The 16,164-nt window shown below is 41.2% G+C and overlaps 1 protein-coding gene across 1 annotated transcript; it reads right to left on the bottom strand.

The window, feature by feature from the left end:
- Positions 1 to 251: 251 nt before the first annotated feature.
- Positions 252 to 16,158, bottom strand: mrrf (mitochondrial ribosome recycling factor). The gene is made up of 7 exons (XM_079658940.1): positions 16,083 to 16,158; positions 12,819 to 12,965; positions 12,513 to 12,665; positions 7,059 to 7,177; positions 3,076 to 3,167; positions 1,263 to 1,422; positions 252 to 956 (listed from the first exon to the last, which is right to left on the bottom strand). The coding sequence occupies exons 2-7, from the start codon at positions 12,955 to 12,957 to the stop codon at positions 879 to 881; spliced, it is 741 nt and encodes a 246-aa protein (XP_079515066.1). The 5' UTR covers positions 12,958 to 12,965; positions 16,083 to 16,158; the 3' UTR covers positions 252 to 878.
- Between the last annotated feature and the right edge of the window lie 6 nt (positions 16,159 to 16,164).

Below are 16,164 nucleotides of genomic sequence, written 5' to 3'. Positions count from 1 at the left end.
TCCCTGCACTTTGAAAAACGACAATTCCTGAAAGTGGCTTTAAAAGTGCAGCTTCTTAAAAAGGACAAAGAGGTCCAAGTGGACAACATTAAAGTTTGTTTTCCTAATGGACAATTGTGGTGCCAGCAGCCAGGGTCTGGAGCTCTGTACACAGGAAAAGTCCATTATCACTCTGACTAATGGAGGAGGGGGCGACTTCAAACCAAAAGTGGAGAAAAAGAAACGAAAACAAAAGAGAGAAACATGACGCACATGGTACAAAGTAGATTTTATTTAATGGAGCCCATCAATAATGTTACTTTTCCGACGTTATTGTCGGTTGAGTAGCCGTATTATCAATCCTAGACGATGGCAGAAATTAAAGTTGTTGTTTCTCTCAAGTTTATTTTTGAACCGACTTTGAATCAATGTGAAACAAATGTTTGGCAACATGCTAATCATATCCTGCGTCTCTGGAACAAACCGTCTCTCCCCTTTTCTCTCGCTCTTGCCACCAAGACAAAGCCGCAACCAGTTTACATTCAGACGGGTGCGCTTGTTTTATGTAAACAGACGGCCCTTGTGGCAAAGAGTTTGATTAGGAGGAGGCCCGCAAATCCCATTAAAAGTCCATTCGTCCCTCGTCGGTGTTTGTTTGAAGACGGGAAGAGTAACAAGGGAGGAGGGATGTGACCGGCAGTCTGTCGTTGTTGTATCCGTACCAATTTCTGTTTGTGCACTGACGGTTAAACCCAGATATCCCATAGCAGCGATGTATCTTCCCAATGCTAGTGAGTGTATTATTAACCAGCTATGAATGGCATATTGATATTTCCCCTCTTACATGAGTCCATTTGAAGTTCAGCTATAACCAAAATAAGACCTTTTAATCGTCAAAGTCAGCCTAGCAGCTCCTTGGTCTTGGCTGCAAGCTGTTTGTCGATGTCCAACGCCATGTTGTCCGCCATCTGCTGGATCTGTCAAGGAAGAGGAGGGAAAAATGAAAAAAATACACATGCACCTCCCTCTATTGTATGTCTGGTAAACGGACAACATTATATAGCTGAAATAAGACAGAATATGACTGGGCTTATGATGAATTAACTATTTCAACTCTTGGGACTGCATTAGCAATTTCAGGTCTTCAGGCTCCAATTATCAGAAGTTTTGAAAATCATCTCTTGCATCCAACAACTCAACCTTCCTTAAAATATCCCTTCTCAGTCTGATCTATCGATTTAACCATGTGTATTAGAACTGCTGTCCTTCTCCATATCTCTTACCTGTTTCTCCACAAGACGTAAGGTGTCCTCCGATTGTGCATCCTTGGTCTTTTTGACTTGTGTGACAGCGTTAGATCGCACCTTCCTCAGTGAGTCTTTAGCCTTGTTGCCGAACTGTTTTGCCAGCTTGGCGAGGTTCTCCCTGTGTTCTCGTGTTACTCTACAGGGAAGGGAGGACATGAGAGAAAAGAACAAATAGTAAGACAGAAGTTGACATACATGGATTGTTCCAAGCAAGGCTTGAAACGGAGAGTTATGCAAGTAAGTTTAGCTCAATGGAGGTCGGTGGGTTAAAGTGGCAGCTACTCTTTAAAGCAAGGTTATACACTGTACCAAATGATGATATTAGCTGATGACTATGATATTTAGCTTTCAGTGTTGGAGAAAGTGTATTTTCCTACTTTTAAGAGGAATTGCTACAGGAATACAATATAAACAAGATGCCTTTAAACTACACACAGAGACCTAAAAAGAAACGGTTAGTCAGACTCTTTTTAAACACAGAAAACCACATAATAACAAATGCATTATGTCAAATAATAACAACCTTACTTACTACTTAATGTTAAGGGCATGTAAGCATGAGGTCTAATTATTTCAGTTCTGACCCGTGAGTCCATCTCACAGTGACTTGCTGAGGGACTCAGACCGGAGCTAAGACGCTCGTCATCCCGACAACTTTGTATTCACTTTGCATTCGTTAATCACTCAGAAAATCATACTTCCCATTTCACTCTCCCTCTTTGTCTTTAATTGGCTTTTTTCTCGTTGTTTTTGCCTCGGGGACTATTTGCAAACAATCCAAGTGTGGTGTCTATTTACCACAAACAATACGGCCTAATTACTGATTCCAGGGCCAATCAAGGAGCGCCTTCTCTTTGGAAATGCAAATGTGGGCTTGGAGCGTGCCGAGACTGATTGCAGGGGGAACGCAGCCTGACTCTTGTGTCCCTCCTCTGCCAGACTAACACCTGCTGCTCCACGCGTGCACACACACATGCACCCAAATGCACATAAGTTCAGATTGGCATTTATACATGTATGCTTACATGCACATGGGCAGATATGTAAAAAACAAAAAATGATAAACACACAAAGTAGTTTAGTGAGTGAGTGACGGATAGTTTTTCGTAAGGTTGTTTGACTTGGCAGAGAGAAAGAGTGACCCGGTCCTCACATCAACACACTCGGGGTCTTTATACATCTACAAACCAAAGTCAATAAATCTGTCAGTTACAGGGGTTCATTAATGGGGGGACTTTCAAAAGCATGAAAGAGACTAACTGTAAGGTTGTGGTCTAGGATTTGCATCATGTATTGATATTCTTTTGAGTTATTGGTATCTTATTTAGTTACATTTATAAAATGTAAAATGCATTGCAATTCTACTCAATTCCAAAATGTAGTTTTGCCATATCAAATAATCTTGGCCTCCTTAAGAGGATCCATGAAATACCATTTTATAAATGGATTACTTGATTTATCAGATCCCCTAATTTGTTTCATGGTAAATACTTAAGTTAAGTGTATAAAAGTGGGAGTGGGGAAAAAGAGGGATAACAAAAGAAAGGGAAAAGGAGTAAGGAAAGGAATGAAAAGAAAGAAAGTGCAGAAAGCAGGAAAGCGATTCTGCCCTTGGGGGTAGTGTGTGTGTGTGTGTGTGTGTGTGTGTGTGTGTGTGTGTGTGTGTGTGTGTGTGTGTGTGTGTGTGTGTGTGTGTGTGTGTGTGTGTGTGTGTGCGCGTGTGCGTCTGTGTGTGTGTGTGTGTGTGTGTGTGTGTGTGTGTGTGTGTGTGTTTTAGGAAGAGACTCACTTGGGAACGGGCACCTTGATGATTGTCCCGTCCACCTCTGGGTTAAGGTTCATGCTACTCTCTCTCAGGGCACGGGCAGCGGCAGCTGTAGCCTGGGGCAAACACGACATAAAGATCAGAAACACACACACACACAGAGACACACACAGACACAGATATATGAATGTGTGCTTGCTGGTGTGAATGGAAAAGCAGCGCTACAACTGCAGGTAGTGGCCAGGCTCCAGCTGGCAACTATTAAGGTGTGGTGGGTTGTATGTTATGTGTGTGTTTGGGTGGGGTGTGTGTGTGTCAGGGGAAGCCGATGCAGTGTGGAAGTGCCTTGGGCCACTGTCAGCGCTCGGCCCTCTGGGACAGGACTGAGAGGTTGCAGGGCAAGGGGGTGACCCACAGTGACCTCACAGGACTGTCTGCGGGTGTTTGTGTATGATACATGGATACACACACACAAACACACATGTGCTTTTGAGTTTGTGTGAACACATTTAAAGTATTTTCAAAAATAAAATCATCTTATTGCTTTTAATGGTTATTATATTGAGGTGAGCACATGAATATTTAAATTCACTTAAACTAACATTTAAAACACTTTTATTGTATTGTGTTCAGATTTTGCATGAGGCTACGTCTACCATCTACTGGACATTTTCAGTACCAATACAGTGGGTGGCAGAAAATGTCACTCATCTGGTAGAATAAAATGGCAACAAATATTTCTCGAACATCTGTTTTATTTTGAAAGGATGAAACAATTTAATGGGAGATGAAAAGAAGAGAACTTTGTGTTTTGTTAGGGAACAAGTGATCTAGTGTCAATTTGGGTACTAGGCAGAGATGACATTGATATCTCAACCCATAACAGGATCAGACAAATACATGTTAAGAGGTTCTGTTGGTCTACAGTCACACAATACTTTAATAGTAAAGTGGCTTCTTTGGAATTCTATTTTAAAGTATTTTTATATTTTGTTGGCAGGCATGCAGACCAGCAGGCAGAGGAACAAGCTTGCATGTTACTCTGGTGAATATTAAAACAGTCTTAACATATGCAAAACATCAAAACTTGATCCAACATATGCAGCACAATCCTTTAGTCCAGCAAAGACTACATATTAACCCGAGAGCCAAACAAAGTGCATACAGACAGGCAGGCAGAGGAAGCCAAATCCTTTGAATTACTGAAACAAAGTCACACTCTTCGCACCAGTTCTGCAACCGCATGACAATTCCCATAGCTGATCATTACAAAGTGTGCAAATGCGAGGAAAAAGCACATCATTTGTTTTTTTTCTACTCTGTTTCTAACCTACTCTCCATTTTCGACAGCTCCTTCTGGCTTTCTCCGCTGGGGGAAAAAAAATGGCAGTGAGATTAAAGGAATTTATTTGCGCGCATTAAATTAATTCATGTGGTTTCTTTTCCTTTGTCAAATTCATCCGGAGCGCAGGCCTCTGGTTGCGCTCTTTGAGTGTGGGGTGATAGATTCAGCCCCTACCTATGTTTGATCGTTCTCAGCATCGAATTCATCACCGTTTCCTCTCTCCCGACGACCACTCCGGTGGTTACGGAAAAACGAGGGGAATTTCTGTGTAAAGGCCGTGCAGGTTCTGGTTAATATGTTCGAGAGGAAGAGAAATTACACTGAAGTTTCACATCAAACGCTTGACAGCCCGCTTCAAAGCAAAGAGGCGGGCGGGGAGGAATGTGTGCGAGATTCTGCGTGTGTGCGTGTAAAATAAAAAGTCCTGAAGAAAACGATTTATGAACAAAGTGGTGGGATGCTTTAACATGCAAACTCTTCCAAAAACACACAAACCAAATTGGATCTTGATCTAAGCCTGCTGGTAGTTGTTGTTAGTTCCACCATGCCCTCCCTGGCTGCTCTTAATGAATGAATGGAAAACAATGCGAGGGCCTCTGGAGTGCCTGGTAATGGATAGGCATCATTATAAGCCTATTAGCTCTGGGTACTGAGGACTCACCTCTGTGTGGGACATGGGCAGCGCAGGGCATGACATTGTATCGTGTGCATGCATGAGTGTGTCTGCCGGTGTGTGTGTGTGGTCTACGGTTGGAGTTCCTGGAAAGAAAATAGACTCCCAGCAAGACCGTTCAGGCTGAAGAGTAGATTTCCTGATAAATGCTTGGATTTGCATGTTTTGTGATGCCGCTACAACACAGAACAAACAGGTGTAACCACACCTTTCAGATTCACAAAAGGTGACCGGTAGAAAAATAGAAGCTGGTGGAATATGGTTGCAAGAACTTGTTTTTTATTTATAACAGACAGGTGGTTCTCCAAAATAACAAACTGCCTTTGAAAGTCATCGAAGCTTAAAGAAACGGTTTTAAACAGCAACAGATCATGTCGGTTTTACTTCCCTTAGAATGTAAATCTGTTATTGCTTCCACAGAGTATTTTGTGTTGCTATTTTGTGTTTTTAGCCATGTAGGGCTGGCAATGCCGGGCGGTCGGACTCTTTGGTTCAGACTTGAAATATCTCAACAATCGTCATTCCAACCGTGAGTTGCATGCCATTACATTTGCATTCATGCTCCAGTTAGGATGAATTGTACCAAACATAATGTTAGCATGCCAATGTGCAGAGCTAAGATGGCTGTCATGATACAAACATTATACCCGTTTAACATCAGCATGCTAGCATTGTCTTCATGCTAACATTAGCAGTTAGATAAAGAACAGCATCACAGCGCAGCTACCTGGGCAGTAGACCCTTTTAAATCAGCTTTTATTGTAATGTATTTTCATACTTGCACTTAACTGTATGAGTTTATTTTATTTTTGTAATCATAACTGTGGGGGAAACCTCTGGAGAGTCAGGACTCAAAGAGACACAAGGAGAGCTGGAGCTTTGATGGCAAACACTGACGGTTTATTTGGAGCTTCGGCCGGAGGATTCACAAGAGTTGACCACACGGTTGAGATGCCACAATCAATTCTGAAGAACCCTCCTGTCGTTCCAGGTTTTAACTTCGGAGTGTAATAATCAACATTCTTCAATAGATAGACTAAACAGCTGAGGACACTGAATCACATTTGTTGTCGCTTATGGCTCTGGGTCATCTACACCCCCCGAGAAGGATGTGTTCCAGGTGTCCCACAACAATAACTATCTCTCGCCGAGAGTTGCCCGGCCATAAACTGGTAACAACAACAGCTTGTTAGGGCAGCCCCTCCTTATGGGAGATAACGGCTGATCAAGGATGGTCAGCTGCATCAGAGGGCAAAAGGTAAACATGTAGGGCGAAATGATTCCCTGACAATAACTATCGGCAGGTTTGTCAGAGTGACATTTTGTACTTGCAAGCTTCACTTGTAATTAGCATTCATTATTCTCATTCATCTAAACATATATAAATAAGACCTTAGAGAACTACATCTTTATCCATGACTTTTTGGGGATATATGATTCAGTCTTGTGTAACTGCTAAAAAAGCACATTAACATTTGCCAGGACACCAGAAGGTCTTAAAATGCAAGACGCCCCCTCTGACTAGCAGTGTTGTATGATCTAAAACGGAAAAGAGGGAAAGAAAAAGGAGTAGAAAAAAGAAAATAATCCATTCCTTCCTAACCTGGGGGTAAAATGAGGTCATTTCCTATTCTGTGAAAACTCACACACAGACAGAACCACATCCCAGTGCGCGCACACACACAGTTTGGGTTCATGCTGCTATCTTTCACCGCGGAACAAAGGCCTCCTCGAGTGATCAATCAATTAGCATCTGAGACACAGTTGGAGAGAGAGCGGCCGCTCAGGTTTCATTTGTACAGAACTGAGGGCTTCTAGAGTTCTGCTCTGGCTTACTTTTCCTTCTGCAAAGGCCATCTATCTGTCTTTCGGATCTTTGTCGGATTATTTTTATAAAGCTTTTAGTTACAGCGTGCTAGTCTGCGTGAGACAAACACATACGTCGAGGAAGAATCTGTACGTGTGTGTTTGTGTGTGTGATCGTCTTACCTCTGGAAAGCTGCTCATGTTGACCATAATGAGCTGAGGGGATTTCATGGAGACCTGTCCCAGCTGGTTGAGAGGGAACTTGCCATCTTGTGTCGTCACCACAATGTGATCCAGAGCTCCTAAACAAAAGCACATACAAATAATTGTTAATTTACCTACTTGTATTAAAGGTCCCATGTCTTGCTTTTCCGGTTATTACCCGTCCCCTTGTGTGTTATGTAGCTTTTTCTGCATGTAAACGGTCTGCAGAGTCACAAACCCTCAAAGTACACCACGTAGCGAGTAAAACTCTAACACAGAAAAGACCTGTCTATGCTGCCCCAGAACGCCTCGTTGGAGATTTTTATTTTTCAATTTTTTTCTTCCTGGGTACAGTGACATGCCCATACCCAAATGGACCAATTGGTGCAAATGGACCAATCCGTGGAGCTCCTCACACACACTCTCTCAGCGGCAAAACTGTGACGCGCTGGGGGGGGTGCTAGTGGAGCCTCGCAGCGGCGAAAATGTGGCGCACTTACACTGTAGGTGCGCCGCGTTTGGGGGTGCGGGTGCTAGTGGAGCCTCGCAGATGGGGGGTGCTGCAGCCCCCTCAGCACCCCCCCTTCCCATGGTGCACAGGCTGAGTTCAGGCTGAGTTTTGGGATGTCCCGCTGTCTCGCAGACGGTTATGGCTAGAAAGGATCCGTCTTGTGTAAAACTCTTGCGAGAGTTTGCAAGTCACGTGGCTGAATGTTTACATTTAGCAGGCAGCCTTTCAGCAAATGATGGTGAGAAGCTAAACCATCTATTAATTATGTCAATTACAGGGAGTGTGATTATTGAAATAGGGTGTTAGCGGTCTTGCTGTTCAAAGAAGAATGACAACACTGTAGATCACCAACCCTATGGTTTCTTTTTTATTCACAGGCAAGTCAACGTTGTCGCAGTAAAAGTCCCAAGATAGCTCCTGGTGCAATACAATGTTCCCTTTCTGTGTTTCACTATTATGTCTGATGTTTCTCTATTAATATTGCTGCTGCATAAATGTGTATGTTGCATCATTGTACTGCTGTAGATGTGTTTCCGAGCCGCTCCGATTACAACGAGAGTTACAACGAGAACGTGACGTCATATTTACACTAGACGGATCCTTTCTAGCTATAACCCTCGCAGACCCCACGCAGCAACCAGGAAATGACACAAGTAATACAGCTCACAATGTCCGTTCCTCACAGCAGCGAGCCCCGCAACGTCCCGCCAACACGGCACCCAGACCCCATGCATCAGAACAGAGTGGGCGAGCTGACCAATCAGAGCACAGTGGGCTCATAGGGAGGGGGGGGGGGGGGCAGATGCTGTATGAGAAACCAATGTCATTTCGGAACATTGAACAATGTAAATCTATTCTAGTAGACCTCAATATGATCAGTAGAAATGGCCATGTCATGGGGCCTTTAAATATATATTGATATTCAAGGCATTTCGTTGCAAGGTACAACACAGACACCCTGATTTTGTGTGACTAATCTACTAATTTCATATGCCAATATAAAACACATATCAAAATAGCAATACACATTTTATGCTAAGTTTTATGTATATTTGATTAATTAAAATAAAAAGGTAATATAGGTCTATTTATAGTTGTTTCATAATAATAATAATAGATTTAATTTGTTAGCGCTTTTACAGGTGCTCAAAGACGCTTTACAGATAATAGTGAAGAGAAAAGAAAAGAGAAGAAAGGAACAACAAATAAATATATAGTTAAAGTTAATGTCATTAATGTACATGTAAACATTTCTTTGGGCAAAATATCGAAGCCCAAATATTAGGTATAGTCATTGGTGTGTGAGTGTGTCTGTGAATGTTTATCACTCCTGAGCAGGTGGCAACTTTGCCGGTGTGGGACAAGAAAAAAAACAATACATCTAAATGCAGTCAATTTACCGTTTACTCAAAACATTCAACATTTTGAAGTATATTGATATTTGTAAAATATCTGTACTGCGAGGCATACATATTTCTAGCAAAATGCGTAAGGAAGATTTGTCTTCTTCATATCTTGAATTATTATCAGATTTATTTTGCTTTTATAGATAAATATTGGCGGGTCCCAACTATCTAGTATTGGTCAGGCTGCAGTTTTTCTAGTTTAATGACACTATTTCCCTACAGAGTTAATGAGTGACAGTATGTTTTCCTTTATATTTAGTCGACAGGATAACAACTAAACACACAGACAGATGAATGAATGTCCCGCAGGAGCCACAAACTGCATGAGTAAGAAATAAACCCTCAGTTAGAGCGTTAAGAGTTTCCATGATCTACTGCCTCTCTTCACTGTCAACACAGAGAGACAAAAGTTGGTTTGCCAACAAGGGACGACTTCTGTCCTTTCCTCCCTCTCTCCCTTTACTCCCTCCCTCCCTCCCTCCATCCACCCCCTCCTCCATCTGGCTAACCTCAGACGCAGTTGTTTCCTCCTTCTCCACCTCTGCCTTGCATCACTCGCTCACTGCTTACCCAGTGGGGTGTGTGTGGTAAAGTGGGGGTGAAGGGGAGGTGAGGCAATAGTGTAATTGTAAAGATTCATTTATCATCTGATTTCAAGGGCGAGAAAAAAAAGAGACCAGAAAAAATAAAAAACTTGGTGCAAACTGGATGGCCCACATACCAACTGCCTGGTAATTCATCTGTCTCCTTCTTGAAATGTATGTCAGTGTATATGCAGACTATTCATGTCAGTATCTATGACCTTATGACTGTCCGTCTCTGTTACTTGTGCCTTGACAATGAGCACCTTCACATCTGCTAACACTTTAGGAGGGCAGACAGACAGACAGACGTTTCCTTAACTACAAAAGTGGAGGGTGAGGAGGGGCGGAGAGAGAAGACGAAGGTCAGAGGACGATGGCTTAGGAAGCATTTGACAAATCTCTTCATTATCAAATCATTGCAAATACCAATGCAGTATTGGTTATCAACATTAAACAGGCCTTTTTATTTGTGTGGAGCGTGAGAATGAATCAAAACAGAAATATTGTGTTCCATAAAACAAAACAAAAATAGCTAAAAAAGTCTGAAAAGCTGTTTGAACTGCAGAGAAGTTACAATCAGAATCAGAAACAGACTTATTACCAAGTAGGTTAACACATAGGAGGAATTTGACTTGGTGTCATGGTGCATACATAAAGATACATACAAATAAAAAAAAAGACACAGATAGAAAACTATTTAAGGAAAACTGTAATAACATTAAAAAATATAGTAAAATATAGCAATATTTACATTGAATAAGGTTAAAATCGTATAAATAAAATTGGAATAAAATATGTGCAGTTACAAGTGTGATATTGTTGGTCTTATCAAACTCGTTGCAAGACAGTGAATATGTTTATTTCCTTAAAAATTGAAACTCGAAGCTTCCACTACTTTTATCTTCAACTTAAAAAACAATTGGTATATGAAATGTTTCAATGATTTTTCCAGCAGCACTGTGTCCAAACTGTCTCCGTCTGAATTTCCTTGGAAACAGAAATAGTTTTTGGGCCGGGTTACCCATCTGTGACTGACCACAACATGTTGTTCAAGCATTGATCATCGCTCTCTACGTCTCTGACTTTGCAACACCTTTGCAACACACAGACAAACACATGCAACAGCACATACAGTCATACCCACACACACATGCATACTCATAAGCTTAATGAGAACCAGATGAGAGGTTGATGGAACAAACACACACACAAAGACACACACAGACACACAGACACACACACACAGACACACACAGACACACAGACACACACAGACACCTACACACACATTCAGCTGACGTCATTCCATTCCACCATCTCATCTCTCCTGTCAACTCTAAGTCCTGCTGCCTCCCTGGATTACTGTGCAGCTGGACAGAAGGGAGGAGGACGGATGGAGCTGAGGACAGCAGTGAGGGGACAGAGAGATGGAGCGTGGATGACAGTGGGACGGAGGGAAGGAGACAAGATGACAAGAGAAACAAGGAGGGCTGAAGACAGGAAGGGAGGGGTACAGAGACCTATGAACAAATGTTTCCCTGTTGGTTAAGAAACAATTCAATCCAAAAGTATGACACACAAGATTGAAGATATAATATAAGAGGAGGCCAAAAAAATCATGGGGCTATTTAGAGGGAGGGGTTCGAAGATTATATGACTCCATAAACCACTGAATGATGAGTGGAGAACGCAAACAGCTGAAATGTATCAAATATCTATGAAACAGGTGGAGGATATTTACAGGAAGAGGCATTGTGGTGTTCACCAGAATACTTATGTTTATACTTCTGTTGTTTAATTTCCCAGAATGCTGTGTAAATGTCAAAAAGACTGTGCATGCTATAAATCAAATGTAGGAGAGAAAGCCCACTTTCTTCTGAGGAGGAAAAGGAGTAGAAGCTCAGACACTTTTAGTTTGAAGTCTGATTCTAAATGCCGCCATCTCCTGTGGGAGCTTCCATTATAACCCCCCACCTCTGAGTCCAGCTCCCATTTGTTCGAACCCAGAGGCAAAAGGGTCATGACCAGGATGTAGTTGGGGAAACAGAGGTCAACCTAGGGTCAAGGTAAGGTCACACTGGGGCTCACTTTCAGCCCCTGGGCGCTTTGTCAGGTAGATACAAACACACAGGAAGCCTTACTGACTTTCATCCCAAAGTCAAATTCTCTCAGGGAGCGGGCATGTAAGTATTTCTTGTCAAATTCATAGTAAAACAATATGGTAGCCCCATGTGTGGCCTCAGCAGTGTATGTTACTTAGTGATTCATGCATATGGTGTTGCCTAAACAACCATTATGGAAATAAAATGGAAAGTCTTATGGATGTCTGTAACCTCATGGATGTCATGGCAGTCCATCCAGAGGCAGATTGATACAACGTTACCTCTGGTCTAGGACAGAGGACGTAATAAACAGCTTGTATAGAGAAGAAGAAAAGCCACTTTTTGGAAAGATGTTACTAAAAAACATTCTTTGGAAAAACTGGAATCAAACATTGGTTTTGCTCCAGGTAAACATGTTATGATTCTGATTGGACCGCAGACAACAGTGAGATCACAGACATAACTGTCAGATTGAAGATTCTTCTTGAAAATATATACAAATACTACTTCAACCAATGTGTATGTGGTTTGATATACATATATATATATATATATATATATATATATATATATATATATATATATACTGCTTTTGTTCTAGCATGTTTTCTTCTTTAACCCTGTAAATAAAATTAAATAACAAGCAGAGCAACTCAATTAAACCAAAATATGTATGACAACACCTTCATTGCTCTACTTATACTGCCATCTGTAAGATTTGAGATTCAAACAGAGTTTTCTAAGGACACAAAGACAGACTGACGACATGAGAGACACTTAAAAAAGTTTAGGACGGAGATAATAGATAGTAACGGAGATAAGCTGAATACCTGACTGGGTTCGGATGCTGAGGTTGCGTGTGAAGTCATCTTTGAGCGCATTGAGAACAGCGGTCATCTCCCCCTTCAATTCATCCAGACTGATGATGTCTTCCACCAGAGCTGAATTAATATTCACTTTAGCTGACTGGCCTTTTGCCTTGGCTTGGAAGATGAAGAGAGGGAAAGGAGCAGATCAGTAAGGGAAGTGTGGAAACTGATATTTAAGATAGATAATATCTAGTCACGTAACCCAGTTTTGGCCAACAGATCCACAGAAGTTGAACACATGTGAACTCGGAAAATCTCCTCACTGACCTTTTGCCTTTTTGGTGGCATAGAGCCTGGTGCATGCAGCTGGGTAGGAGGTGGGGGTGTTGGGGTACAGAAAAACGAGGGGAGACCGGACCACCAGGGACTGACAGAGCAGAGGCCGCAGCAGACTGAGGTGGTGCATGACTGAAACTGAAAGAAACGGTTTGAATTAAGCATTTAATTGACTGGACGGTATGAAACATTTTTCACAGACAGGTTAAATCAGCTCTGGTAATATTTATTAACATGAAGTAATAGCTCATATCAGCCAGTAGGAGGTAGGCCTTCATCCTGTACTGACATGACGGTACCATAGTGTCTTTCTGTTATTTATCTGATGATGATGTGAGGTCATGTGTTGTCTTTGGAACTGGCAAATAAAACAACACTCACCATACACTGTACAGCAAACAGTTCACACACAATACACACTAAATAAATTGTCATTAAAGTCTCATTTATATATAAAAAAAGGTCAAATTAATAACAAGTACACTCAAATAAAAGGTCTCTAGAGAACAGTTAAAAAAAAAGCTTAATTTATGTAGGCTCTGTCAAAGAATATAACAGCAGACATTTGAGACTTAGAAAAAAATCTATAGAAAATATAAATGTAAAAAAGAAAAGACATATTGCCCTATACAAAAATAAATTTGGGGAAATTAATCTGCCAGTAGATCTTATTCACAGCAACCATTTTGGCATATCATAACAGGGAAAGCACAGTTGTAAACAATAAGATTATAACTTAATAATTATAATTGGGGTCAGTTTTTGGCGCAGTGGGCTAGTGCGTTGATCATCAGATCAAGGGGCGATGGGGAACAACAGTTCGAAACCCGCCTCCTCACTGCGTCAGGCCGTTGTGTCCTTGGGCAAGACACTTCACCCGAATTTGCTCCTGTGGATATTGTCCACAGTAATGACTGTTACATGTCTGATATGTGTAATGTGTATTTTTAAAGCGCTTTGAGCACCTGGAAAAGCGCTATAATAAAAATGTAATTAATTATTAATTATTATTATTAAAACAAGTTATTTGAACACCTAATAAAGAAGAGACATTGTTAATTCAATTTGTTTCTACTTTCCTTCTTATACAAAGTTAAATTCACTGCTGATGACTCACTCAGCTGTACAGGCTACATTACACGCTGTAACACCTAACAAGGGCCAGCACTAAGTCTACACTCACGCACAGTTGTTTGGGCATTCCTGAAGAGGAACCTCCCATTCAGAAACATCACAACATTATTAGACCGCCACTCCTTTTCTGTGGAAGACCCACCTCCCACCTTGCACACTGGCTCTCGGCTGTGAACTGTGTCACTGAACCTCGGAGTACACACAGGCACAGACAAACTCTGAGCCCACAGACACAAACACACACTAAAGCCTGTCTTTCACAGTCAGTGGCTGTGAATAGCTCACAGTGCTCTGCAGCCTGATTGACATATTCTATTGCAGGTGTGTGTTTACAACTGTTGCATAAAGACGAGAAGTAAGAAGAACTTTCAAATATGCATAATACTACTACTGAGGATTTCTTTCTGCAGAAAAAGCATAAATATTTTTCAGCTAAGTGCTTATCTTCTTCACTGACCTAAATTAGGTTTTATAAAAAGGATATTGAAATAAAAGAGAACCTTTTCAGCACCAGTCTTATGTCCAAACAACCATTAACAAAACCCAACCGCAGAACAAAATATTGAAATAATATTAAAGGTTCTGATTATTTTCAAATATCGTTCTTATTTACTTCTACCTTTACATAGTGCTCTCAATGCCATTAGAAATGTCCTCCACACTTACAGGAATATTACACAAAATTATTTGTATTTGATGTGATTACAAGTGCATGCTCTCATTAACAGATACATTTGGGATTTTTCGTTTAAAAAAAAAAATGTCGGAATCAGCCTTACATTTACATCATTACTGATTTTAGTGTTCTCATTAGTTTTTAAAGCCACACCCACCCAAGTCCCTGGTGTCAATCAAACATTGACTCTAGATATTAACCATAATCAAACATATTCCAAAGTCAATATTTAGGCTAGGCTGTGGACCACCACCTAGAATACAAACCCATACCAGGTATTGGTGGCTGGCAGGTTTCCTGACAAGCTGATATGATAAAACTACGCACTGTGGCAGAGCAGATAGGCTCAGATGTGGGACGGTGACGGATCTCTTTAGAGAGGAAGTCAGGCATAAAAAGTGAAGCACAGGTGTTCAGTGGGATACTGTAGCCTCATATCCTGTAGATTTCACACACAGCAGCTGCAGACACACTGCTCCTTCTTCCAGTGGCAGAAACCAGCTGGTGAGCCCGCATGATCTCTCCTCTGCACACTTTACAGTTGGAGCAGGAATAATACAGCAGTGTATCTGATCATGTTCTGCCTCCTCAAACAGACTGTGCAGATAGAGCATACAACTAAAGATTATTATAAATATCAATTAAGCTCTCAATTATTATTATTTTTTTTAATTGATAACTGGTTAGTCAAGCAAGTGCCAGAAAATGCAGAATAATAATGGTCTCAACTAGGGACAGAGCATATTAATAGAACACAGTGTAAAAACACAGGATGGACACCCTTCAGTTTGCAAGAATGCTAATTAACATCTGGAGTCAATGTTCATGTTGCCATTTTTGTCCAGTTATATGAATAAATAAGAATATATCACTTTTTAATTGATCATTATAGCTTGTGCCTTAATCTATCAACCTCACATTAAACACACTGTTTAAGTAACAGGAGGACACAGATATCCATTCTTGACTGACTGGATCATTGTGCGTCCCTGATGTGTCTTAATACAGAACATGAAAGTTCACCTTGCCTTTTTATCATCATGCATGAGAAGGAGCACTGTTGGGCAACATCAGCTTTGCTGTTATTATTCCAAAACAGTACTCTCTCTGACATACCTCCATATTAGCCATTCAGTCATGCAAGCAGTACTCGGTTTGTTTCGCAATTAAAGCAGGTGGTACTATGTCATTAAAAGTAGTAGGCCAACGTATATATTTAAGATAACTGACTGGTTGCAAAAACTCTGGGTAAAGTGATGTGGTGTGAAGGTCGGTGTGATGGGGGTGTGCGTATAGTCCTTGTAGCATTCTCCTGTGCATACCACGGGAACAACTCCACATTAACCTCAACCACTTAGAGTCTAAATATAAACCGGTCGTTGGTTTAATTACCGCACAGCAAAATCCGACATATAACTTTAAATGACCCCAAATAGCATACTTACTTTCAAGTTCACAGCCCTAACAGAAGCATGTTAGCTCGGGATAAGCCACATATAACATCTATGTTGTCATCATCACGCGCCA

The sequence above is a fragment of the Notothenia rossii genome (assembly GCF_949606895.1).
Source record: "Notothenia rossii genome assembly, chromosome: 11".
Taxonomy (NCBI): domain Eukaryota; kingdom Metazoa; phylum Chordata; class Actinopteri; order Perciformes; family Nototheniidae; genus Notothenia; species Notothenia rossii.
The sequence above is the reverse complement of the archived record's forward strand: the minus strand, read 5'-3'. Positions and strand labels throughout refer to the sequence as shown.

What these genes read in the sequence shown, in the direction of transcription:
- mrrf (XM_079658940.1), bottom strand. Translation starts at nt 12,957, where the DNA reads ATGCACCACCTCAGTCTGCTGCGGCCTCTGCTCTGTCAGTCCCTGGTG. An exon ending in TGCCACCAAAAAGGCAAAAG is followed by an intron (nt 12,666 to 12,818) that starts GTCAGTGAGGAG and finishes TCATCTTCCAAG; the next exon opens with CCAAGGCAAAAGGCCAGTCA. An exon ending in CAGCATCCGAACCCAGTCAG is followed by an intron (nt 7,178 to 12,512) that starts GTATTCAGCTTA and finishes GCTTTTGTTTAG; the next exon opens with GAGCTCTGGATCACATTGTG.